This window comes from Vicugna pacos, chromosome 8 (genome assembly GCF_048564905.1).
Source record: "Vicugna pacos chromosome 8, VicPac4, whole genome shotgun sequence".
Classification (NCBI taxonomy): domain Eukaryota; kingdom Metazoa; phylum Chordata; class Mammalia; order Artiodactyla; family Camelidae; genus Vicugna; species Vicugna pacos.
Genome location: NC_132994.1, coordinates 41,169,144 through 41,196,772, shown reverse-complemented (window position 1 = coordinate 41,196,772; position 27,629 = coordinate 41,169,144). Strand labels below are relative to the sequence as shown.

Below are 27,629 nucleotides of genomic sequence, written 5' to 3'. Positions count from 1 at the left end.
GTATAGAAAATTCAATTTATTTTAGAATGCAGGTTCTGAGAGAATTACTACAAAGACTTTGTATGATGATAAAGATAACAGATGTGAGGTGTTAGTGGGCTATTTCAAATGATGATGCTTCATTGGAATAATTATTTTGGTGTACTTGGTGAAGATCTGCAAAATACCTAATAAACATTAAAGAGGCTTTTACAGTACAGTGTAAATTACATTTACCCCAAAGAGTGAAGCTAATGCTTTATATATAAAGTGAACTTGTTAGCAGTGCAGCTTCAAAACTAAACCACTAGTTCATCCTCAGGAAAGATTTGAGATAGCAATTTATAAGCTCTGTTGAGAAAATCAACAGTTACATTTTGCACACTTAAAGTCATTTTAAAGTTAATTTTTGAAAATAAAGCTCTTTTCATGTTTACAAGATCCAGTGGATGAATACATTTGCTAACGATTTGTTTTGCTCCAAATCTTGACCTTTTCACAAAGAAATTCTTCTACTTAGGAAGTGGTCTCTAGTATTGTTTTCCCTTCTTCATGGGATGGCAGATTTTTAAGCTGATGGTGATAAGTTGCAGCATTGGAGAGTGCAGCAGAACTTCAGAGAAGCATCACGATGATGCAAATCAGCAAGAGACATATTAAGATGAGACAGAAATTGATAAATAGGTTCTGGAGATTTTGCCGTGCTTGTTGAGGCATTTCAATGGTTGAAGCTCTCCTAATAGCAGAGCGAGTGAGGTATTGGACTTTCTCCATGACACCAGGAAGGCAGGAAGCCTGAAGTTTTAAATGGTGAAGAGAAAGATAACAAGCTGCCAGCCAAATGTGAGATCACTGTCTTCTTTTAGGTAGCCTGCAATGTAAAAATAGTAAATGGATTAGCATCATACGTGTAACCTATTCTCTGAACAGGTAAAAAACCCTGTTGCGTTAATCCCTCTTCCTCAACATTATTTGTTTCTATGACATCAGATATCTGTAAAGTCTGTGTGTGTTGCTCTGCCTCTCTGTTTCTCTCTGTCTTTTTTGGTGATGATCACCATGATGTCTTATGTTGAGAGTGTAGTAACTTCAGTCTTTGTGTCCTCCTCTCAAAATGACTAGAGGTGTGGTTTGGTTTAGGGTGCAGCTTGTTTTGGGCTATTCCCTTGGGCAAAAGTTCTTACATATACTTTCATTAAGACTATTTCTCTATGAGCATAATTGCTGTGAACATTAAGGTATTAATAGCTCCAGAGCAAATCTCATAAAAAGAAATACATGCAATAAATTATTCTCCAGGTGTTGATTTCAGTCCAAAATAAAATAGTTAAATAATAAGTGTTTTACCAGAACTGTAGATTCAACTGTTTATCATTCCTTTTTATGATTTACAGCTTTGTAGAATATACTACTTTAAGTAACATTTTAACAAGACGATATTAAGTGCTGAAGACTGTCAGACTCAGAAGGCATAGTAATAAAATTATCATTATCTCACCATCTACCACAGACAGTTGCTATTTGTAAAGGACCTGTACTTAAGAACGTTTCCATTTGCTTTCTTTCAGAGCTTCCACAAGCTATTCTGCCTCATTAATTAATAAGTTGCTGCCTAATTAATTATGTGTGCTAATTAATAAACAAATTGTAAAATAATACATCATTATAGAAAATTAGATATAGACTAAAAATTAGCTGTAAATTAACTGCTCAGATATAACAGCTGTTAACATTTGTTGATATATCATTGTTAATCAAGATATTGCTACCTTGCCCACCTGCCAGATTTCATTTTCTCCCTAGAGGCTATACAGCTCATGAAAGCCGGTCTCAACCTTCAGCTCTGTTTCTGAGAGAGACTAGTGCTGAAGACAATAGGGAGGAGAACTGAAAGAACGAGAAAGGGGAAGGTACATATCAGGCCTGGTCAGTTAGAACTTCTCACTTATTGTTACAAAGAAATCACTTGGTATATGGTAGTTAGATTCTGTCATTTCAGCGCGACTCTATTAAGTTTTGAATATATACTAGACTAAGCTTTCATTTGTTTGGAGACTCTGGTCTCCTTCATAGTGTTGCCCTGTAGGGAGGTGATCCAAGCAGCCAACTTGTCAAACTTCATTTTTTCAAAGAGTTGATAACAACCTTTGTTTCTCTAGCATATACTCTTCATTGTCCAACACGAGTGGCTGTTACTTAGTTTATCTGCAACATTTCCTACGTAGAAAATGGCAGCTTAAACTTGGTATGTATTTAATTTAATGACTTTATTTGAATTCCTCAGATAAAATACTATAGAAACAAAGGGATTTTCTTTCGTTCTTTAAGGAAATGCATCCATTAGGTTGTTTCTGCTTATATTTGCTTATTGTAGATATGGTGGATTTATACTATTGGGTAGTGTGGAGGTGGTTTTCTTTATTTATATATTTGACTAGTCTTTTTATATGAGATATATAAGAGTACAGTTAAGGTAGTAAAGAATTAGCATTGGCAATTCCTATTTGAACTTAATTTTTGTGAAGTTTCAGCACTTAAATGATGCAAAAGGTATGGATTTTAAAATTACTGAGAGATGAAACATGGAAAAGGAAGAGCAGGCCATTTGTTCATCACAGAGCATATACAAGAGTCACTCTATGCTGACACTGATGAGTGGTACTTTAGTCACATGAAACATGTCACCTTTCCATAAATACTTCATTCCCTTTTATGATTCTGTCTTCTGCACATGTTGTTCTGGCTCTGCCCGGAATATCTCCCCTCCTCCTGCCTCCACCTTTGATTCTTTGCCAGGCAAACTTCAGTTAATCCTTAAGACCCAGTTTAAATATCCCTTTCTAATGAAACCTTCTATTAATCATTAAGGCAGAACTGGTATCACCTCTGCTAGTTTTTAGTAGGGCTTTAGTGTTACCTACATCAAGATATGGCTGTCAGGCTGTGTTCTAATTTTGATTTACATGCCGGTGCCCCCAACAAGACTACAGTCTAGTTCATGAATGTCAGGAGTCGTGTGTTTACTTTGTATTCTAGTACTTAGTGCAAAATTGGTACCGTCTGAATAAATCAGTGAAGTTGAACAAGGGATTTTTATGATTTAGTTTAATATTTTTAGAAAATTATTAATAATCATGGATATTGCTGTGATGAACAAATTAACTATATAAATAATAGAATTTGATACTTAAATGCATAATTTCCAATATTCTTAAGTTTCTGATTTTTTTTGTTGTTGTTGTTTTTCACAGATGAGGACAATGAGGCTTAGAGGATTTATCTTAGAGGACTAAAATAAAGTGTTGTTAATGATAAACAACGTTAACCTGAATTAGGCTTTCTACAAATGTGCATTTGGTGTTTGTGAAGTACCAAGAGGTGTGCCCTGAAGAGATGAGCTCTCTAATGATGGATATATAATGAATATACTTTAAAGATAATCTCATGATACTTCAACAGCCAACTGTTGTTGGAAAAGGATAGTTTGTTCCTGGAGACAAACTGAGTATAAAGGAGACAACCAAAGATTGTGTCTTGTTTCTTATCAAACTTAAAAATATGTTGTAATTCTAAAGTGATTTATAGTCACTTTATAACCTTATGCTAAAACTAAATCTGCTTTGCATGCTGAAATGTTAGCTGTATGCATGCAATTAATTGGGCCCAATTTATTTTACAGCGGTACAATCTGAAATGTATTGAGTCCTGATTCTGTGGAACTTCTGAAATCTGTATGATAATAATTAAGCCAAAATTTGTTCCTTAAAGATGAGGCTTCCTGTCATATGCTGAGAATTGAAAAAAACTGTGGGAACAAAGGCACAGTCCTATTTTTAGAGTTCTGTGACCTTCACCATGTTATAATTTATGGCATGATTGTCAACTGTTTATCATTTTTTTCTCTGCACTCACAATCCTATGAGTATACAACTCCTTCAGTCTTTTTTTTTGTTCTTCCCTTTATTAGAGACAAGCTGTTAATACAGTAGTATTTTATTGAGAGCCAATAAAAATAGTTTCAGTTTATTTTCATTTTATCTAATCTTTTAGAGCATTCTTTTGGGATAATCGGAAATAGGTTGTGTTGGGATGTTCTGAACATGCATCTGGCCTAAACAACGATGGGAATTGAAATTTACCCTACCCCACCCCTTTTTAGAAGTATGCCAATATGTGTAAATTAGATGTGGGACAAAAGGAGTAAGAATACTTTGAAAATTAATTCACCATCCAGGCCCTAGAATCAGAATATTGAAAATATGAAAGATAGTTTGATAGGAATTTGGTTGTAGAAAAGTGCCAGATTCCTGTCTCTTGAGTTACATGTTAAGAGGCAGAAAAGTACCCACAGAGTAGCTTGTATGTCTGTGGGAACTGTGTTTATTCTAATTTTGGGGAGGGATGGGAAGAATAACTCTTTACCGTTCTTTGTAGGATTTATAAAGCCTTTGGTTGTCCACTTTTCCTCTTTTGCTCAAAAACGTGAAATTGGGAAGTAAATGCAATCAAGTTCAAGATAGTGTTCTGTTTTTTGAATTGGAAAGAGAGAGAAAAACCCCAGGCAACTCTAATCCATCAACAGATCTCTTGTGCCATGTTAGGCAACATGTTGAAGGGTGAAAGTTACCTTGTGTGCTTCTGTGGTAGTCCTCACTTTGCAGTGAGTCCTATTTCTTAACGTAACATCAGATACATTCTTGTGCAAAAAGGAACCTTAGTAGACTTTTGAAAACTTCCGGTATTTGCTTTATGACTTGCTAGACAACTGATATTCTATCCATGTTGTATATGCTGAGTAGTAATCCCCACCTATAATTTAAGCACTTTTCAGTGCTTTGCAGAATTTACTGAACTTCATTTTTGGTACTGCCTCTGCTGAAGTCATAAATTCCTGAGATTATATACATTTTTGGCGTTCAGAATTTTGTTTCCTTTTAATTTGTGTCTGCTTGTTTGTTCTTTCAGTAAACATGGGCATATCTTGCTAGTAAATTCAAGTAATAAACATCCAAGATGAAAGTCTGGCAGTTTTTTGAAATTTTTTCTCATTAAGTTGGTTCAGAAGATTAGAATTCTCTATAGATTTGAATTTACAGGACTTGTCTATATTAGGATTATTTGGCTTTTTTTCCCCCTACTATTTGCTGTCATTTTTGAAGGTAATCCAGAAGCGATTGTATATGTATACATCATTTTTTTTTGATTTGTTGAATTAAATCAGGTTCATAATTAGATTGGTCATCAATCTGTTGGCATCCAAAAATTCACTTGGGTAGAGTCATTTCCTGTGAGATGGCCTAATGCTACATCTAGAAGTTGTGTTTGAAGTTATTTTGTGACAGCAAGGTTCCAGAGCTTTGTTGGTCCACACAGGCCATTTGAAAGAATCTTCAAGCTGCTTCTGCCTGGTTATGAAAAGAATTGTGTAAACATAAAAATCAACATATTCTCAATCCCTAAAGTGACCTCATAATGAAATATTTCCCTTGCTTTAAAGCTTTGCCTTTAGGAAAATTCATTAAATGGCAGCATGGAGATTTTTTCTTTGAAACTGGCACATTGCTGTTGCTATTTTGTCTGTAGGCTTGTCTTCATTATCTGCCTATTATGTTCAAAATAATTTATTTGCAATTAAAATACTTTTTAACCTTGTAGTAGTTGATACTTCAGAGTCTTCTTTGAGGGGAAAAGCATGTGGAGAAAAAGTGTAGGGCAAGTTTTAAGGAAAATGAATGCCAGTTAAATATACCCCCACTAATACGAGTTTGCCCTTTTTTTTTTTTTTTTTTTTGAAAGAACTGAAGGGTGGAATACATTTTAAAAAGCACTAGAGGTCCTCAGTTGACTACAAGTGTACTTAACTGGGGTGGAGATATATATCCCGACCTCATTTTCATGTGTTTATTTGGTGATACATGCTTCAGAATTATGTAGGGTAAGAACATTGATGTTCTATTTCTGGAAATGTTCCAAGAGACCACATATTATCTGATCTAGGTCACTGTAATTTAGAGGCATCACTTCCTTGATTTCTAACCTTTAGACTTACTTTGCTGGTATGATCAGCATTATGTTAATTCATAGTTTAGATGAAAGTTAGTGATTTTCCTAGCGTAAATAAAGCAAGATTCCTCTGTTCAAGCACCTCAAAACAAAGGGGGTTGAATATTTTAAACTGTACGATATGAGGAGGTCAGAAGTGAAGTTGAGGAAAGCTAAGGATTTAATACGGAGCTGGACTAAAGTATGAAAAGTGTGGTTTTTGTGAAAAGTTTTGAGGAGAAATTAAGCTGGATTTTAGGTATCAAAGCTAAATAGATTACAGGCATGAGCAACGAAATGAATTAAATAAAAGGAAACTTTGATTGATTGTACATGTTACTGTTTTTTTAAAATCTGTGCAGTTATTTTGAGTTTTGTCTTCCAGGACATACCGCTTAATAACTGAGAACATCTATAATTTTCTATATCCCTGGCTTTGAAAATGATCAGGAGAATTTTATATAGGGCCTTAAGGACATAATGCCTCATGCATAAATTAACTTTAAATGAAATGGAGTGGTTTTAAAGTAGAAGTTTTTATCCTTTGACTTTGCCTTTTAATGTGCCATTGACAGTATTGAGGACTTTATTTTGTTTTGCCAGTGTCATGACTTATTTTTAAGTCATGTTGAATAGTGGATGGGATGTGTGTGTGATTTAGAGTTATAAAATCTTGGTTCCTGCCAAGGCTCCACCATTTTCTAGCTCTGTGACCTTGGGCAATTCACCTTGTGGCATCTGTTTCCTAAACTAGAGTTGGAGTGTCAAACATATAGAAATTGAGTATCAAGTGAAATACTTGTATATGGTGCATTTAGCAAATTGTTCAAGAATAAAGAAGTTTTAATTGACCCTCTATTTCTAGGATTGGTAATAAATATATAGTCGAATTTAGGTAATCTATATTTAATTTTTACTTAAAACTTTAATACATTACATTATTTATTGTGATTAGTAACATAATTAATATTTTACCTAATACATTTAACACGTTACAATTTTAATTCTTTTTGGAAACTGTTTTGTTCATGCAAATAGTCTCCTTTCTCCAATAAATTAGTGAGATTAAGAAACAATATCAATATTGTTTTTCTTTATGTCCACTAAAATACTATTAAAATAATTTTGATCTTGAGTTTTAGGAAATGATAGTCATGTGACTCCTTAGTAAAGCAAAGTACTCTAGCTTTTTCACATGGTTTTGAAACTTAGTAAGTCTTTCATAATTTAAACATCTTTCACATTTCTTCCCTTTTATTTCATTGGATACTTTTTTAAAAGCACTAAGTTTTAAAGCGCATGAAACAAAGACAGTACTTATAATTCATCTTATGATAGAGCTGAACTAGTTTAGACATAATGTCTGGCTCTAGGGCCTTAAGTTTGAAATTTGAATAACAATCACTATAACTATAATTTCTGTTAGTCTGGACGCTATCTGAGATAACTAATAGCAGAATTTCTGCTTTTCTAGAAATTTTCAACTTTATGGAGCAATATATGATATGAAATTTTGGTACTATGAAAGAACTTGTGAACATCTCATTTGAAGTGTGAGAATGTAATTTGATAGACATTTGAGTAAAAATGCATTTTTGCATGGCTTAAGGAAAACTGCTTAAGGAATTATAAAGTTCTTGTCTGTAAAAAAGCAGTAGATTTAACATTTGTCATAGGATCTTAGAACCTAGAGGTAAATTTTATCTTAACATATATGGAAATAAAAATGGAATAAAATCGATGTAATATCCTTTATGCCCTGACTGAAATTTAAGAATGAAGACACATTTCATGTATTAAATTGAGGATTGTAACATCAAGAGTGGAGTAGAATTTAAACAGAAGTTATAAAATTTATGATGGCATCTCCATTCCTGGGCATTTTTTTCATCCTCCTCCCCACCTTCTAAATGCAAGAGAGGAAACTGAAGAACACTGGAGGATAGTAATTTGATAAAAGTATATTCACTTATAGGCAGAATAAACATTTATTTATGAAGTTCACACAAATGAGATAGTTAGGAATATTTGTACTGCCAAAATAATCTCTCTTTATTTTTAGAATAAAGAAATGAATGTTCTGTAACTTCAGAAAGAATTTTACATGTTTTTGAGAAGTGTTTTGAAATGTCCAGACTTGTTATTTATTATACAGTATTAACTTTAATATAAGTAACTCGATTTATTAAAAGCCTGGATTTTTTTTTTAGAAATTGACTGGATTTTATATATAGAGAAAAGTCTTCAAAAGCATTTTAAAAGTAGTTTGAGCTATGTATTCTTAAATTCTATTAATATTCACTGTAAGGAATCATAGTGGTAATATTGGAATAGTCATACCAATAACGTTCATTTTGTACAATCACACAACTGTTCATAGTATCCTGGATGTAATGACAACCTAGTTCTGCCCTACTTCTTAGCAGAATAACAAGTAACAAAATGAAACCATTGTTTTTCTGTGGAGAAATCAAATTACCACTACCACCAAACATGGTAACATCATTGAAAGATATTTTAATCTGCAGAAATTCACTTGTAAACAGCAAAATAGAAGTGAAAGTTAAATTAAAATGACAAACCAGTAATCAGGATCAAAGATGAATGCAACCTTTATCATTTCTAAGTTAAATCTTATTCTTAACTATCACTGAATGGGTAAGCATTTATTTAGAAAATAAGCTTTATGTCAGACATTTTACTGTCTAACTTACAGCTGAAATTTATAAAATATTAACTCTTTACAAAGTCTAATAAATTTGAGTTCTAGAAAGTAAGAATTGCCATAGTCAGTGAAATCTGCTTACCTTGGCTGTTGTGATGATAGAGTATTGGGAGTTGTATGAAGTGCTCTTGGCGTTTAGCTGGAAAGTTTTCTGACTCTGTTACCAGAGTTATGGGAACAATTGAAGTAGGTGGAGGAGAAAAAGAGTTCTAGGGCGGTCTGATGATGTCACATAGGAATTCTGAAGTTATGATTGGTTAGCCATGGTCTTATCACAACCAAACTTTTTAGAATGTCATTTATCTTAATGTTAGGTATGGAAAGGTCATTAACACTTTATGCCTCCTTTTTTGTTTTTAATTTTAAAAAGTATATGGGAGATAAATGAAAAAAGTTAATTTTGGTGGTAGAAAGTTCTTTTTTAAAGGTTCATGCATTGTTAGGCTCAGAAATAATTGTAAGCTGAGAGGATAATGTTGAAGACCTAAAGGAGTTAAAGTAATAGGAATTTTAATAGTGAGAATAATAATACTCATATAAGCCAAACAACTTTTAATGAGTTGTTCTTGCTTTAATAGTGCAACTTCATGTTAGCTTCTAGCAAGACAATAATTAAACATTGTCACAGAATCAAATTTTATACCTTTTCTTGACTTGTTCTTTTCTCATGTCTGTGTGTGTATCGGAGAGAGTGTGTGTGAGAAAACCAGGCTAATAAAGCTGATTTGGGTTTTAAAAAATTAGCTTTATCTTATAGTTAAAGAATAATAAATGTATTTAGTTCATTTATATTTTCTTCAATTAGGGCTTTAACAATATATTCATGCACAGTAATTCTCATATTTAAACTGAGAGACATCACCCAAGAAAAACTGCTGTTTAGAAATTTAAGTATTTAAGATTTTTTACAGCTGCATTAAATTACTGTAAAACCTTACTGAAATTTTAATAAGCTGACACATTATTAAGAGTAACTTTCTAGCAAAAAAGGAATAATCACAAGTCCCTGATTAGTGGCATCCTAGTTAATGATACTTTATTGATGATAGGTACACAAGTGTTTGGAAATTTAAGTAGTATTTCTAAACGGGTGTGCCTCATTTAATGCAGTAGTTGTTTTCCTGAAAATTACTCTGTAAATACAGTCTTAGTAAATGGAATGATATTTTGAACTTGAGAACAGAGAAGAATTTATTTGAAAAGCCAGGCATCATTCCTCTGTTTTTTCTAATTTTTAAAACAATATATTAGATTTACTTAAGTCACCACACCTTCAAATTCTCATTCTTAAATCTCGTCTGTAATTCTGGAGAAGCTACTTGTTATTTTTAGTTTTTTAAATACTTACAGCAGAGTAAACTCAGCCTGCTTCACTTTCTTACGGGGAACTAAAGTCTTTTCCAGCAGCTGCTTATGTGTCCTTAAATGGAGATGATTTTGGCTTCTTCCAAAGAAAGATAAATCCTTTGCTAGAGGAAATCTCTCGTTATTTAAAGAATCAGCTAAAACTATCAGAAAAATAATATTTCAGCAAAGACTCTGTGAACATTGCTAAGGGAAAATTTACAACTTAAAAGTAAAACCCAAAATTAAATAAATTGCATGGATGTTTGACATTTTGCTCAGGCTCTACAAGCATTTTTTTCCTTTCAATCCTTACATAATAAGGATCTCTTATTATTATCATCAATTGCCAATGAAATACAAAACCTAGGAACCTGAAATACAAGCCTGGTTTATAGTAATTTGTCAAAGATGACATAGCTGCTAAGGGATAGACTGAGGATTCAAATCCGGATCTGTTTAGTTTTAATTCTGATAGGTTGACATGTTGTGGGATTGGATATAGATTTCAGAGTAGCATACATCAACTAAGAAATTTTTAAGGTGGAGATAGATTAATTACTTAAAACTTAACTATTTCTAGAAAGTCTGCTTTAAGTTTGCCTACGCATTCATTTGAAAACGAAGCTTAGGGGATAGATCATTGTAGTATGAGCACCTCTAGTTCTAAGAAAATGGAATTAGTAGGCTAAGAAACTGCCATAGACTGAATAAAATATGGCCTACATATTTCACATGTTTGGCCAATTTGCTTAAAAAGCGTATATAGGTGGATGGACACACACACACCCATAGAAGGATACTAACAAACTGTATGTGTCAGAATTGGAAAATGGAGGTAAAAATTTACTTTGCAGATTTGTACAAGGGTGAGGAGCTTCTGTGTTCACCCTTTTCTTTTTGGTTAGCTGCTGCTGCTGCTACTGCTGATCATTATTATTACTCCAAATGAAGCTCTAGGAAGTATTGATCTTAGTTTTAGCCTGATTGCCTAAACAGTAAGTTGTTTAATAGGAGCATTGGTGAACTCCAGTATAATCAGCAGATTGTTTCTCAGAAATTCCACAACCAGAGGCTGGAAAATGTTTTTAGAGGTGCTTTGTCAGAATCTTTATTTGGAGTCAGACTGCAGTTTGAATCTATTTTTGGTCACATGACCTCATACAGATTTCTCCAAGCTGCCTGATCTCTGGAATGGGTTTGTTGTGAGGATTTAATGAGATGAAGTGTGTGTAATGACTCTTAGGGATCTTTTAGCACAGTGTCCATTTAGTGTTAGTGCTTATTTTCTCTTTTCCTTTAGAAGATGATTCTTGATCTGCAGTCCATGGGTAGAGTTCAGTGCCCTTTGAGCTTGGATAGGGAAAATGTTAGATGTCTTTATTTTACTAAACTCTAAATGAGATTTAGCATTTCTTCAGTTTTGACTGTAGATCACAAACTGCAGAAGTGTTAGCGGTACATTTGACTGTCACTGTAGCAATCTCAGATAACTTCATGTCATCATTGTTGCAGATAGCCTGAAGTACTTTCACAGTCATACCACTTGAAATCACACAATTAGACCTGCCTGTAAATATTGTTATTTCATGTGTTAATAAAGGAGAATTAGTACAACACAAATTTGGTTTTTTTTAAATATTTAGTATAATTTGTTTTCTTTATAATCCTGTGTATCTCACTTACTTCTTGAAAAAGAAGTTTTATTTTAAAACAGTTCTAAATTTACAGAGTTTTGCAAATACAGTATAGAGAATTGCCATATGCCCCACACCCAGTTTCCTCTGTTGTTAACATCCTACATGAGTACGGTACATTTGTCACAACAGTTGTCCCAGTGTTGATACATTATTTTAACTAAAGCCCATGCTTTAGTCAGATTTTCTCAGTTTTCCTTAGTGTTCTTGTTCTTTTCCAGGATTCTGTCCAGGACACCAGATTACATTTAGTAATCACGTCTCCTTTGGTCCCCTTGGTTGTGACAGCTTCTTATAGAATGTCCACAGTTGGATGTTTTTCTCATGGTTAGACTGGTTAATGTGTTTTTGAGAGGAAGATCAGAGAGGCAGAGTGCTCTTTTCATCACATATCAAGTGCGCATGCTATCAGCATGACTTACAGATGCTGTTAACCTTGATCACCTGGCTGAAGTGTAGTATTCATCAGGTTTCTCTATGGTAAAAATTAATCTTTTTCCTCTCCTTCCTGACTGTACTCTCCAGGAGAAAGTTACTATGCACAGCCCACACTTAATGCCTCACTACCTTAAGAGTGGAGTGTCTATAAAAATTATTTGGAATCCTATGTATTTTATGATATGAAAACATTCGGAGACCAGATCAGTAGGCTTGAGCTGTCTGCCAAAAAAAGTCCATGGCACAAGAAAATTAAATTCTGTGTTAGAGAATGTTTCTGTCATTGTTTGGGGCAGCCCTTTTTTGAAAAAAGAAGACTGACTTCTCAAACAGGCTAAAATCCAGACCTCTTAGTTTGTTTTTCTAGGCCCTGTCTTTCTAGCTTCATCTCTTATCACATTCCTTTGTATCCTGTGTTCTGGCCCTGGGCAGCTGCCCACAGCTTTCTGAACAGGCTCTTGTTCTATTTTAAGCCTCCTTACTTTTTGTGAGAATGTCCTGCTTACCAACCTTTATTCCCATTAAAATTCTGTTTCAATTTATGTCTTCTGTGCAGCCCTCTCATTATGATAGATGCTTTTGCATGTACTTCTATTACTGTCTATCTCATTAGGTTGTGTTTTTTAGTGTATCTGCCTAGACTAGATTGCATGCTCCTTGAGAGCTGATCATCTTTATACCCTCTTTATTCCTTATAGTATTATTACCTAGTATAGAACCTGGTTTATAGCAATTCTTCAGTACTGACTGAGGGCATGATTGGATGAGGGAGTGAATAAAGGGGGAGCTAAATAGGAAAGACCGCAGGGTGGTGGTGAATGAGTGATGCTGCAAACGTAAGTGTTACGGACAATTAAAAAATTCTTCTCAATTTTAAAGCTAATTGTGGGGAAGGAGGAGAATGGGAGATTGGAGATAAGAGTAGAATAACTGAGAAAATAACTTTCTTCTGTCATTTAAAAATGTTGTAAATGTATTTGGAGAGTAAGAGCGAAGGAAGATTGAACCATAAGCCCATGCTACCTAAATGGAACCTTTAAAAATTTTTTTTAAAATTTTGTTTTCTTTGCTCCTTGGATTTATAATAATTTATGGTACTTTTTACACTCTTAACATTGCAAGGCCTGCTTTTATTTATGTTATTATTTACTTTTTATTTTAATAGTTAAATTTTTTTTTAAATAAACAACTCAAAGATTACTACCTAAACAAAAGCCAGGATGTTAATAATAACTTATATCTAATCACATGGTCTTTCCATGTTCCCCCTATTCTCCCCACCCAAGCAAATAATTATTCAGATTCCTGGGTTCATTTCTTTACATTTGCTTTTATATGTTTTGTGGCATTTTTTATTATGTATTCCTTAATTTTTTTAAATTTTATTTAACTTAATGTAAAGGAAATTATGATCTATGAAATCTTTTACATTGAGTATTTAACCTCCAAGTTGTAGTGGTTTTCTAGACACAAAAGAAGCCTCAAGGTAGACCTTTTTTTTTTTCTGGAAAATTTTTTGACTAAAAGATATTTTGTGGTAACAAAATTGAAGCATTTTAATACTTAAATATATAATGCAGTAAAATACAAGCTTTGAATAAATTTTTGTGATATAGTACTTCAAAGATAAGGAAATTTTTTAGGTTAGACCTCCTAGGTTCCCAGGATTTTACTCAACTCTTTTTTTTAATTAATTAATTTTTATTGAAGTACAGTCAGTTACAGTGTGTCAATTTCTGGTATACAGCACAGTGTCCCAGTCATGCATATATATACATATAATTCATTTTCATATTCTTTTTCATTAAAGGTTATTATAAGATATTAAGGGTTACTGCCTTAAATTTTAAAGCTATCTAAGGAAAGATTAGTTGAAAAAACACTAAGAGCAAAAATAATAATGAGAATAGTAGTCTGAGACTTAGAGGATGAGGAAGTGCCTAAGTTAATAGAGAAGAGAGGATAGGAGACATTCATCAAGCATGGGGTAAAAAAAGACCAATAGTAAAGTAACTCACAAAACTTAAGATCATTTAGGGGAGGTAGTTTCACTTTTACAGTTGACTTCCCAGATACTTGAAGGCTCAAGCATTTTATTTTTTTCATAAATGTCTGTACTCTGAACAGACTCTCTTTCTTTCTTAAATATCCCAGTTAGCAATGGGAAAGTTTGACATCAAGAGAAGCCAGTTAGTTTAAGGGAAGGGCTCATGTAGATTTGCATAATTTGGGGGAAATCTGCGAAACACACTGAGTGATGGAAAGAAATGCTATAGCATGCTCTGTGGCTTTTTAAGGAATTTGTCAGGAAATAGATAATATGCAAATGAAATATTTAACATTAGGAAGTTAACCACTAGTGCAAGATAATACTAGGAGAATACTAAGAGGACAAGAAAATTCAGAGGTGAGTCAAATTAGCACATATAGAAAGAAGCAGTGTGATTTCTAAGAGGACAGCATATTTTATACAAAAGAACTGAAGCCAGAATAAGAAGTGAAAAATAACACACACACACACACACACACGCACGCCACAAAACCAATTCAACGACAAAAAACAACCTTCAGGTCTCCAGATAAACTTGATTCAGGGTTCTGTAGACCGTGATGCTATTCCATTGTTAGGAAGATTCTAATCCAGTTCAGTGATTTGTAGTTCTCTCCACCCACCCTCACATTACATTCATTATCTTTGTGCTTGGCACCCCAACATCTGAGCTCCTTGCATGCCCAGTCTTTATGATGGCATCATTATTTTGTCATCCAAAATGGAAATTTGAGACTCATCCTTGTTTCTGTCTTCCCCGAGGCTTTTCACTAAGAAATCAAATGCAGATTAGAATTAGAAATCTCTGTTCGCATAGCCTGTAAGCTCTCCTCTGAACTTTTATATAGAACCTTCTGTCTTGACCTTCTCCTGTTCAATCTTTACCCTAATATCCAGGTTGCTTTCTCAAGGGTAAATTTGGTATTCACATGCAGATAACTTTTCTTTATTAACACCGTGTCCCTCAAGGTTAAAAACTCAAATTTTACAACATTGCATACAGAGATTTTTCCTAATCTGGTGTTGTCATCTATTCCCACCATATTTGACAAGTTGCCATTGTGTATGTTATTTCTTATTTGTCATAAGCTTCATGAATAGAGGGTGATTTATTTTTTCTTTATTACTCATGCTGCTTACTCCATAGAAGTTAAAGTTAATGGATATTTAGAATGTTATTTTGCCATTACAAGTGAGCTCTTACAAAGATAAGTTAAAGGAAGAGAGAAGTGAGAATAAAGACCCTCAGAGGTTTTAGATGAACTAATTTCTCTGTCCCTAATTAAACTTGCTTACACCTTTGATACATGTGTATAACATACTGATTTGTGGAGTGATTGTGTGTTGGTCATGGCTTACTAATGAGGAGTTGAGGAATTTGAATTGTCATTCTCATTTTTTCTCTTACTATCTTTCTTTATGATTTTTAGGAAATGAATCTTTCTGTACTCTGGTTTTTTCATACAAAAAGGCAGGTTGAATTAATTTCTAACATATCTTTGAAGCTGAAATGTTATATGATTATACAAATAAATAGCTTCAAAAATGTGGTTATTTTTAAAAGCAACCATTAGTCTTAGCTAGCTCTGTTTAAATAATTAAACATGTAAATTTCACATGTCAGTTCTTAATTCATTCCTTTAGTCAAACTACAATTTACTGGTTGACAAATACTGTATTAGATAAGGGATATAATTTAAAAAAAAATCTTTGTCTTTATACAGCTTACATTTTAAAAAAACTCTTAGAAAAACCAAGAAATCAGTTCATGTCTATTGAAGAATAATTTTTTTACTTTTTAATATGGGCATTTTTTATCTGATTATATATTAAAATATATAGTTAAAGTTTATTATTTTCAGCATATATGTAACATAACTTATTGAATTCATCTTGTATTGGATGTTAGATGATTTATAATTTTTGCCATTATAAACCATTGAAAAAATACTGTGATGAGCACCTGTATAAATAAATCTGATATATCTCCCTTTGTCTTTTTCAGTTTCTTGGCTTTGTAGACTTGTTATAACTAAATTTTAGTTTAATTCAAGGATGATCAGTCTCTAAAATGAATTTGATCTGTATTTGAATTCCAGTTTAACTTCAAAGGTTTGGTAGTTAATTGACAGCATTTCCTTTTAATTAGATAAACTTCTTTGAGAAAATGACCTAAGGATAGAAATTTTTGGGGGTGAGGATTTAACTGAAACTGGTAAACCATCCTGAATGATATCACCCTAGCATGAAGAAGTCACAGTTTGGTTTAGATCAGGTAGCCTCTTGAACTGTGCTCCTGGAGTGAGGTTGGGGGAGGTAATCCTACCTTAATACAGGTCTGAGCTTTTATACAAACTTTGATAATATCGACACTTGAGATAAGCCCTTGATCATTTCACATGAGAATCTCTAAAACACAATAGTTTCTGCACTTCAGTTATGCACTTAGCCCTTTTTAAGTTTATAGACTACAAATGCAACTGACCCTTGATTTTTCAGCATACATGTATTCTTGAAAAGGTTATTTAAGATAGATTTTGATATGTAGAGTTCATGTTCATTTTACAAAGCAAGAGATGTCCCAGTGGAAAAGGTTTAATAAGCCCAACTTTCTCGTATGTAGATATTGTAACTTTTTATCAGGAATTTAATGTACTGAGAGTTGTACATGTTGTACATTGTCTTGATGTATCTCAGTAAGTCTGTACTTCCTCCTTAACCCATCTCCAAATTAAAAGCTAGCAAAAGGCTGTGAACATATCATCATCTGCTGTTTTCATTTGCCCTTGAGTTGGTCAGAGGTGGTGGACCAGCCCTAAGCATGAGCATCAAGAGCATACTTTTGGCCAAGTTGTTTATCGGGCTGCCTTGTTCATTTTTATGTTTATTGCTTAGTTGGGGCCATGGATATCTGAAGAGTTGATTGTTGACAATAGCACTAATAGGTTGATTTTTCAAGTTTTGAAAATGTAAAATACCTAAAAACATAAAATATCTAAAAATTCAATGTTTGGATTATTGTGAATCTTTGTATTGAATGTTAGAAAATCAAAAAGTGCTCTTGAGACTTTACCACCCATAAAATAGAACACATATAGTCACTGAAGACTTTCTTTTAAAATTATCTCTGAAATGCAAACTAAAATTAAATTAGTTATATAGATTACTCAGAGTCCCTGGGTCTGAAAGAAATGAGGCTAGACCTCAGGGGCTAGAAAACATGATTTTTATTTAGATGTAAGTTTGTGGACTGATCCTCAAACTATAATGTTTAGAATATATGTATTTATTTTTATTTACATATATCATTGCTATGAAAATGGTAACAGATTTTAACTAGTGATAACTTGGGAGATGGTAGCCTTTTATAGGTTGTAGATTTTTAGATCACTTAATTTTTAGCAAATATCAAGTTCTGTGCTGAGTACTAGGAGTTATAAAAGAATAAGGCCTGGCTTATCATGATGCAGGCAGACTAACCTGGGAAAGCAACCACATAGCTGCTGTCGTAATACTCTAATTACAATACCTGTCTGTGCTGTTCAAAATAATTCTGGATTTTTTTTTTTTGAGGACTGAGAAATTTACTCAAGTGATTGTCATTATTTGTCCTCTTTTTATTGACTGTGTGCTATGGGCCAAGGGATAAGCTAGACTCTGGGCATTACAAAAAAAACAAAAAACAAAAACATTTCTGGTTCTTATACTTTTTAGAAAAATATTTGAAGGGATGTTTAAATTGAACAGCAATCAACTTGCCTCTCTAAACTCTTCTCAACGATTTTACCCTGAGAGGATCATTGTTGACCCTTGAAACATTTTTTAAAAATCAGAATTTTTAATGTTTGGAAGAAGAAATATTTAATGACCATAACTGCACTGTCAGAAAAGAAAGAAGTAGTATTAAGAGTGGTAAGAAAAGTCAGATTATCCCAACTGACATAAAGTTAAAAGCCTATTCCTCTCTCCTCACAAGATAACCATCATTAATAATTCTTTCTGTATCCTTTTAGAAAAATCCTTTCATACATTTTAAAATAATGTAGACAGTGCTCTGGTCTCAAAACACATTTATTATTATATATTTTCTTTTATCTCTTGAGAGTACAATATGATAAGAGACTTGATAAAACATACTTTGGTAATCTGCTTTTAAAAATAAGTGAAATATGCCAGTGCTTATGCTATAGCTCTGTTTTAGTAGAGTCTGGTTCTGTAGTCTGGTACATCCTTAACTTTGGGCAAGATGTCACATGGACTCACAGTATATTAAATATTTAGTTTTGGTAAACTTCTGTCCATTTCCATTTCATACAATATCCTTTTCATGACTTGTCAATTATATCCTTAATTTTTTTTCCCCAGCTTGGTTGGTTGCCAGTAGAAGCCCTCAGGTTTGCTAGTTACAATTAACAAACTAAATTCATTAAATTCTACTGTTGATATATTTTATCTTAAGTTTTCTTTTAAGTAAATTATAACAAAGAGTTTGTAAAATGCTACATTTTGTTTATAAGTAAAATTCATGATTAAATTTGAAGAAGTAACCTCTTCCCCCGCCACCCCCTAGTCTTGATTGATTTACTTAAGGAAAATGATTTGCTCCTCAGTTTGGATATATCATTTCCGCTCTTAACTTTGGCATTATAACTGAATGAGATCATGCTTCATGCGTGTTTCCTTTGTTGGTATTTTTTAAAAACATGCTAATTCTAACGCAGATTATAAATAAACCACATTAATTTTTGAAACGGAAAAATGTCCTTCCTCCAAATGAAAAGAGTTGAATTAATAGTACTTTAGTTGTTTAGTATGGTGGAACAGTAATATGTTTAGGTTTCTCTTTATTTTCATATGCATGTATTTTTCTTCTTTTTTTTAATTGAGGTATAGTCAGTTTACAATGTTCTGTCAATTTCTTGTGTACAGCACAATTCTTCTGTCTGTACATTCATTTTCATATTCTTTTCCACCATGAGACATGTATTTTTAAGATATAACATGTTGGTATATATTCCTCTCATCAGTTTTCTTTTTATCATTTTTTTTTTAGGATCTTTTATCCTTGATACTTCAAGTAACTTGACATATTTACATTGTTATCTCAGTAAATGATATTGAGATAGCAGGAATAGCATTCTTTAGTTAGTAATAAAGACAAATTAAAGAAATAATGAGATCACTAAAAAAAAACCTTAGTTCCTTCTATAATTTAAATTTCAAGAGTCAAATTGCAGACTTCTGTTTATAATTGGTCACTCTGAGAAAGAGGTCATGGATAGAATTTTTTGTATGATTTGTTTTTATTTTGTTAAGAGAAATATGTAGTAATACATTCCATAAATACTTACATGGGTTTAGTTACAGATCTTTATCAAATGCACATTCTTTTAGAAATAATATAATCATAAGATACAGATTTATTTTAATGCACAATTCTTTTGATAATCATATAATCCATGTTTTTCTTTCTCGTTGAATAAAAGCTCTTTAAATTCTAGGCAATTTGTAGGTTATTTTCATCTTCATTATTGAGCTTTGTGAATTTGCTTTTGGGGGAAGTATCATGATTCTTTTACCAAAAGGCCCTCGTAGAGTGTCTCTTCAGATAGACTATTCCAGGAAACAAAGGAAGGTTTGCTGTGTTATTTGACATGTTGTGAGTGATGAATGAGCTAAGGAACAAAGGCAAATGAAAGAGAGATAACCAACTTGAAGAACTGCAGAGGTTGTGTTCCAGTTGAGTGTGGTAGCACTAGATTATCTAAATTTAACAGTATTTGTTCAGGCTGAGGCCAAAGAATTTGGAGCTATTTTCAGATGCAAATAGTAAGCCTATTTTAGAAGCATGTTTGACCATTAAGTGACATTTTGGCAACTTTTCATAACATCTGGGCCTCCATCTAAATAGATATATTTGTTATCTGTATTCAGTTATGAGAGTGGAATTTGCTGTTTACAATAAAAGATGCCTATATATGTGTTATATATCTGGATGGTAGGGATCTAGATGCAGAAGAGTTGGGATTCTTTGACTAGTCTACTATTTCTTCCTCTAAACCACCATTGCAACAATGTATCTTATACATTTTTAGATAAAACATCTAAATAAGGAATTCTCTCCCTGAGTTTGGTAACTACCAAATATGTATGAAAAATGTTTACTTGGAAAGGTGTCGTTTCACTGCACAGATTTTGAAGTGTTTGTTACTTTGATGTCATCCTTTCTGTTCCATACTTCAGGTTTGCTCACACACTTAATGTGCTTTATAATTTTTTTGGATTTCATATTCATGTCTAGTTAAAGTTTTATTATTATTCACAAGCTGTAAATATAAATTATATATTCACAAGTTTAAATTATGTTCTACTTGATTACTTATATTAGCTACAGTCAAGTAGAAACATGAATGACGACTTGAAATTCTGTAACATAACAACAGTAATTTTTTATTTTATTGATATGTGAATTTTGATTTTTTTTTAGAGGTATTAAAATATCTCTTCAGTGTCTTATTTATCCTGTATCAAAACAGTACCCATGTTTTCTGGAGTGTAGTCAAATGTATTTTACTAGCAATATATAACTGCTACAAAATGGGGTTCTTCTTGTGACCAATTGCAATTTTATTGAATAGAAATTCTTAATTGTTTTTTATTTGGGATAAAAATGTGTCACTGATGGGTTATAGGCAACAGGTTATTTGAATATGAAATACTTTACTCTTTTTCATATTTGGAAGCAGGATTATCCTCTGTCTTAATAGAAAGCTTCCTTGTTGTTAAGTATTGACAACTCTTAAGAACCTTGTAGGTTATTATAGGGGAGGAAAAACAATTTTCCCTCTATCATTCTTAGTTCTTAGCTGAGATCCCTGTAATAAAAGATACAAGAAAAAAGCAAACAAGTTTATTAACATGTGTACCTTGTATACACATGGAAGATACCCAGGGAAAAATGAAGAACTCAGAGAGGTAGCTTTAGAATTCAGGATTAAATACCACTCAATTCAGCAAAAGCAGAGGGAGAATGTAGGCCTCTCAGGGGGGAATAGATGATTTTTAGGAGAGATGAATGGGCCTTAGAAGAATCGATGGGAGAGATGATAATCTGTGAGAAAGCTTGTCTGCTTCTAGCCTCATATCTGTGATGAGTTAATCCTCTCTGGTTGATGAAACTCGGGGAGGGGATTTATGACAACTGAGTTCCTTTGGGAGGATCTCTAGGCAGAGAGTGGAGTTTAGAGGAAGCCTCTCCCTGCATTTGCTTTTTTTCAAGTGCCTACAGCTTAAAATAATTAATATTAATCTATTTATGGTGGCATGTCCTGAAATCCTACAATCATATTTTGGGGTGTTTTATTTTGCAACCCTTCGTTATCAACTCTGTTCTTGCACTCATGGTATATGGTATTTACTTCATCTGCTCTTTTATCTTTTGATTATTGGCTGATGTAGGATAGCACCATAGTGATGAATAGATATGAAATTATAGCCAAGATAGTGGATTATACCATCTACGGTGCATCTTTGAGTACTTACATATTCTCCCCCAGCAGGCAGGGCCGTCATTTCCCTTAGTCCTACTTTAAGGTAGAGAGAAAAACAGTCTAAGCCCTGTGGTTAGTATATATTCTGTTTTCACTGAGGTCTAGCTTATATACAGTCAAGTGCATAATTATATTAGTCTTTTATTTTTAACATTTTTTATTCAGTTATAGTCATTTTACAATATTGTGTCAAATTCCAGTGTAGAGCACAATTTTTCAGTTATACGTGAACATACATTTATTCATTGTCACATTTTTTTCGCTGTGAGCTACCACAAGATCTTATATATTTCCCTGTGCTACATAGTGTAATCTTGTTTATCTGTTCTACATTTTGAAATCCTAGTCTGTCCCTTCCCACCCCCGCCCCCTTATATTAGTCTTAAGTGTAATGATAGCTTCGTTCTATTTAATAATGTGTATATCCTTATAACCACCACTTAGGTCAAGATATAAAACATTTCCAATGGCCAGGAAATTTAACGTGTGCCTCTTTTCTGTCTATATAGCAGTACCCCATACTCTTCCCATTTCCACTGTTCTGACTTTTATCATCATGGAGTTTGTGTGGTTTTGTGTCTGGCTTCTTTTGCTTAATATAATGTCTCTGAATTTCATCCATATTGTTGAGTATAATAATACTTCTATTTTATTTCTATGTACCATTCTCTTGTATACATATGCCGCAATTATCTGTTCCTCTGTTGATACACATTTGAGTTGTTTCAAATTTATTATATGAGTTCTTTTTGCTTCTAATGTTATTGAATAGGATATATATAAATATTAACCTACAGTTACTTTTATAAAAATTAATTTTATTGAGATACTATTCACAAACAAAACATCTCTTTTTTAATAATCAAGGAAATTGAAGTATAACTTACATACAGTGAAATGCAGCCTTTAAAAATGTAGTTTGAATTTTGAAAAATGAATATAGGCATGTATGCCACAACGGTCATTGTATACCATTTTCTATCACTCCAGAAAGTTACCTTTTCATCTTTTGTCATCAGTCCCCTATCTCAGTCCTGACAACCACAGATCTGATTCTTGTCTATAATTTTACTCTTTATAGATGTCATATATAAAACAAAATTAGACAGTATGAAACCTTTTGGGTATGACTTCTTTTACTTAGTGTAATGTTTAGAGATTTATCCATATTTTTGTATCTATCAATTGTTTTTATTGCTGAGTAGTATTTCATTTTATGGATGTAGCACAGTTTGTTTATCCATTTATCAGTTAATGGCAGAAAATAAATGGTGGTTACAAGAGGTTAGGTGATAGGGACATGAGGAGATGTTGGTCAAAGAGTGCAGACTTTCAGTTTGCTATAAATTATAATAAAAATAAAATGTCATCAATTGTTTCTTTTCTATATATCTGTAGTAGTATAGCATTGTTTATGTAGTATACAAAATCATAAAGATACAGTGGCTGCCTTGCTATTTGAGATTTCATAATATAATTTAGAAAGAAATCTTGCTAGGTAACTCACATTGTGTTCTATAACTTCATTTACTATAGCAAACACTATGGCCTCATTATGGCCTTAAAAGGTAACATGTCTCTGTAATTGTCATCTTCAGTGATGGGCAGATATAAACAGGTTTTTAAATTAATGTGTAACTCTCCCTGCAGCGTGCGTTTGTGTGTCAGGATTCAGTCTCCTTTTTAAATTACCTTTAAGAATCAGGGTTGAAGTTTAGTAGGAAGACTACCATGCTGCTGATTTGGTAATTCTGTTTTTTACAGAGAAAGGCTTCCTTTTCTTTATTCCTGTTTGCTCAGTTTTATAACTCAAGTTTTATTTTCTAAAAGGTTTAGAGCAAGGGAGCTACAATGAGAAGAATAAATTCTCTTTTTTTGTTTTATGTATGTTCATAGACATATCTGGCAGGTGCTTCAGCAGTCCGTCTTGTCAGTGGTTCAAGTGCTATAAACCAAGTAGTATTGTCATTTGCTTTTTTAATTCCACTTATTCCTTCTGTTTATTCCTTCTCTTTCTTGATGCCAGAAGTTTTATAAAACAAGAAAAGGCTTTTCCTTAGGAAGTTGTCAGCCATGGAAAAAATTTTAGCAGATGACTTATGGAAGAATAGAATAGTTAGTGTCTTCTTGAGATCATCATCTATTGATTGCCTCGACACTTCTCTTACTGAAATAGGTACAAGATACATAAAGGAAAGCATAGCTTAAATACACGTCATTCCTGATTTGTGGTAACCAGCAATGGAGGATCCTTTGTGAGATTTTTGAAAGAGTAGGCCATAGATCCTCAAGCTACCTTGGAAGTTCTTTTGTTAGGCATGATAATAATATACAAAAGCCAATATATGAAATATCTGTAAACTTGTTATCAAGATATTAATATGTAACTCAGTGTATAAATAAAATGTATATCCACTTTTAGTGTTCAAAAAATGAATTATTCTAAATGATAGCAAAAATGGTTCACCATATCATTATGATTTCCAACTCTTATGTTGAGTTTTGGAATTATTGATATGATCTTACGTCTTGCTTAGTTTTTACCAGTTTTAGTGAATTCCTGTTTGAGCTACAGTTTGACAAAGTAAATTTCATGAAATGACTTACCTATTAAATTGAAGTCAGTAAGTAACATAGAATAACATAAGCAGAGACTTTCTCTAAATGTCAACAGTATTGTTAATAGTGCTGAATCTTTTCTTAGTTTCTAAGAGCAGTTACTTTCAAACATTTTTTCCAACCCTTGTGATGATAGGAAATTTGGAATACCTTCTTAGTCAGTCAGGCCATAGTGAACACAGTGTGGTACTGTGCTTGGGCTGCCTGTGTTTGAATCCTAACTCTGGCAACTGAATATAAGCTGGTAGGTAGTGTTGAGATGGGAGAATTCGAGGAGTTGACTAGTGCAAAAACCAGCCAGTCAAGAAGAATGCCGTAAGTAGTGTCCTGAAGGCCCCTTTTTATGCCAGAAAGGAACTCTTTATTTGTTGAGTGATGGAGCTTTCTGAGGGATGATCTGGGTAGTGGATAGGACATTCAAGGGTTTGGGGCAATAGCTAGTTATCAAGCACAGTGAAGATACTTCAGTATTGCAACAACTAATATATCTGTACTGGTGTGTACTGGCTCAGTATTGGCCTGGGTTGTATATTAGGCAAGGGAAAGAATGAAATTCAGAGACAAGATCTCTGACTAACCTGTCCCTATAACCCTGTGTGTCACCCTGGAAATATCTGCCCATCTGACAAAGTTATATACCCTATTATCACCTAATTTCTACCCTTCTTAGTCTGTTCATCTTGTGCCATCTTTCTGTTGCCTGAAACATCCTGTCCTAGTATTACTTGACAATCATCTTAAATTAAAGGGTTAATCTAGGACTAGTTGATGTCACCCAGTTAGTGGTTTATTCAGACGTAGGACTTGTCAGTAGCATCTGTGAAAAATGAAGGATGAAAATATTGCTGCACATTTCAGCTCTCCAAAAGTTGCTTTACGGTGTTTACATAGTTTCATACTTGCCAAGGAATTTATGTTCCTATTTGACCTACCAGTTGTGTTAGTTTCCTAGAGCTGCCATAACAAAGGACACAAATGGGGTAGCTTAACAAAAACTTATTGTCTCACAGTTCTGGAGGTTAGAAGTCCAGAATCAGGGGTGTCAGCAGGGTTAGTTCCTTCTGAAGGCTGTGAAGAAAAACCTGTTCCAGACTGAATTTCTAGTGGTTTTCTCACAGTCTTGTAGATGCATCACTCCACTCTCTGTTTTCATCTTCACATAGTGTTCTCTGTGTATCCCTTTGCATAGTCTTCCCTCTGTGCATGTCCGTGTTCACACTTACCCTTTTACATCGAATTCCAGTCATGTTGGACTAGGGCTCATCTAATGACTTCATCTTAACTATATCTGCAAAGACCCTATTTCCAAATGAGGTTATATTCTTAGGTATTGGGGATTAGGACTTCAGCATCTTTTTGAGGGGACATAGTTCAACCCATACCACCAATATTGAATTTTTGTTTTTGTTTCAATGATAGAAATTTGAGGGTATCTGCTGTATTATGTTGGTTTTGTTGTCCGTTTGTTTTAAATATCTGAAATTTTTCTTAAATTTTAAACATTTTTTTTCCTAAATGGTATAATATAGACTGAAGACCAGTAATCATCTAGATGATCTGCTTACTAGTCAATTCCTATGGGTATATTTACTACTTTGTGAAAATATTTTAGCTTTTGAAATTTTAATGTAATTAAATGATGATGTGATGAATGACAATTTGGAGTCTGAATGCTACAGATACTGTTTTTATTCCCTTGTGGAAACTCTTCTGGTAATGTTTGTACATGATACATTCTAGCCATGATACATTCTTTTATTGTACTCCTTCTTTAGGCAATAATTAATCTATTTCCAGAAAGCATCCACAAGATGAGAACAAGATCTTATATACAGTATTATAATATGTTCTGTTGTCACCAATTCTACAGTAGATTCATACATTTACTTTGATGGAACTTCCTTGAAATTCTTCAAGTTATGTGGTATTCACAGGTGTGATTTCAGAAGGTCTTTTTAAAAAAAAATCAAATGGAGAATTCTCTTTTTTTAATGAAAATCATTGGGAAAGTACTAGACGATATATGAATACTCTCTTTAGCCACTTCTAGGATGCTAATAGTGTAAACATGTTTGTGCAGGTTTTAACTGGATCATCTCGTCAAAGTTATTCACCTTCTGGCTATCAGGATTTCAGTAAGTGGGAATCAGTGCTGAAAATAAAAGAAGGACTACTGAGGCAGAAAGAAATTGTAATTGATCGGTGAGTCTTATTTTTTTTTAATTACTAAATACTTCAGGTATGCAGAAATGTAGATTAATAAAACAAATACCTTTGTTCCCAGTACTTAGAGTTTAAGAAATAGAACCTTACAAATACGTTGATGTCTCAGATCTGTTCACCCCCCAGTCCCAGTCCCTTTAAGAACCACTGTCAGAACTGAGGGTCAATTGGTTGGTCTATCTGTCTGTTTTCTACCATCCTCCCATTTACATTAGAGTAACTCATCATTTGGAAACTCCTTTCCATTTTCTTTGTACATGTAATGTAGCAAGTTAGCTGTAATGCTGATGAACTGTCAAAGTGTGTATTTTACACTTGGGAACGATCAAACTGGAAAGCTACTTTAAGTATTACTTTTCTTTAACTAGTATCTGTTAGATCTGGAAGCATAGAAACAATGAAAATCACAAATGTTTAAAATTAAATAACTTACAGACAAGAATTTTGGAAATTTTGGAGGACATTGCAAATATTTTTGCCTATTTGAATACCAGAGTTCTGAAAAAAAATTCTTTTAAACTTAATTGTCTCCTGATTATTCTGAGTAGTAAACCTTAATATTACTCAATTATATTAGTTCTGATGTATGTTGGTTCTACATTATTTATGTATACTTTTGGGATAAGTAAACATGTTATGTATCATGGTAATTGTGAAATAGTTTGAGGAGGCATTTTTCCTTAATCAGTGCTAGTTATTGCTTTTTTTCATCTGCTTATATGGGATAGAGTAGTAGATATTTTAGTCTTAAAATTAAATCCTAATTTAAGCCTTTAAATATATGTAATAATTGAAATTTCAAAAGATTTTGCTTAGAAACTTACCAGTATTAAGCAAGATCTGCTAGAATATAAACTAGAGCATAAACATCTGGGCTTCCTCATTCCCCACTATGTTCTCAACATCTTGAACAGAACCTGACATGCAGTACATGTGCTTAGTGCTTGATACTTCCATGCTTG

The 27,629-nt window shown here is 33.1% G+C and overlaps 2 protein-coding genes across 10 annotated transcripts in view; one reads left to right on the top strand and one right to left on the bottom strand.

The window, feature by feature from the left end:
- Positions 1-27,629, top strand: part of CEP85L (centrosomal protein 85 like) — a 137,826-nt gene that overhangs the window by 54,535 nt on the left and 55,662 nt on the right. For all 6 annotated transcript variants that reach the window (XM_006205701.4, XM_072965795.1, XM_072965791.1 and 3 more), the window contains one exon: positions 26,525-26,646. In XM_006205701.4, the coding sequence (XP_006205763.2) occupies positions 26,525-26,646 (122 nt within the window). The remainder of the gene's footprint in view (positions 1-26,524; positions 26,647-27,629) is intronic.
- PLN (phospholamban) lies at positions 2-14,882 on the bottom strand. 4 transcript variants are annotated; one of them, XM_072965798.1, is made up of 3 exons: positions 14,791-14,879; positions 1,758-1,866; positions 2-850 (listed from the first exon to the last, which is right to left on the bottom strand). In XM_072965798.1, exon 3 carries the CDS (start codon positions 751-753, stop codon positions 595-597), a length of 159 nt encoding a protein of 52 aa, XP_072821899.1. In that variant the 5' UTR covers positions 754-850; positions 1,758-1,866; positions 14,791-14,879; the 3' UTR covers positions 2-594. The 4 variants fall into 4 exon arrangements, with proteins under 4 accessions (XP_072821899.1, XP_072821898.1, XP_072821900.1 ...); XM_072965797.1 differs by lacking the exon at positions 14,791-14,879 and adding an exon at positions 8,829-8,846; XM_072965799.1 differs by lacking the exon at positions 1,758-1,866 and having other exon boundaries at positions 14,791-14,882.

Excerpts from the sequence above, each read along its gene's own strand:
- PLN (XM_072965799.1), bottom strand. The coding sequence starts at position 753 with ATGGAGAAAGTCCAATACCTCACTCGCTCTGCTATTAGGAGAGCTTCA.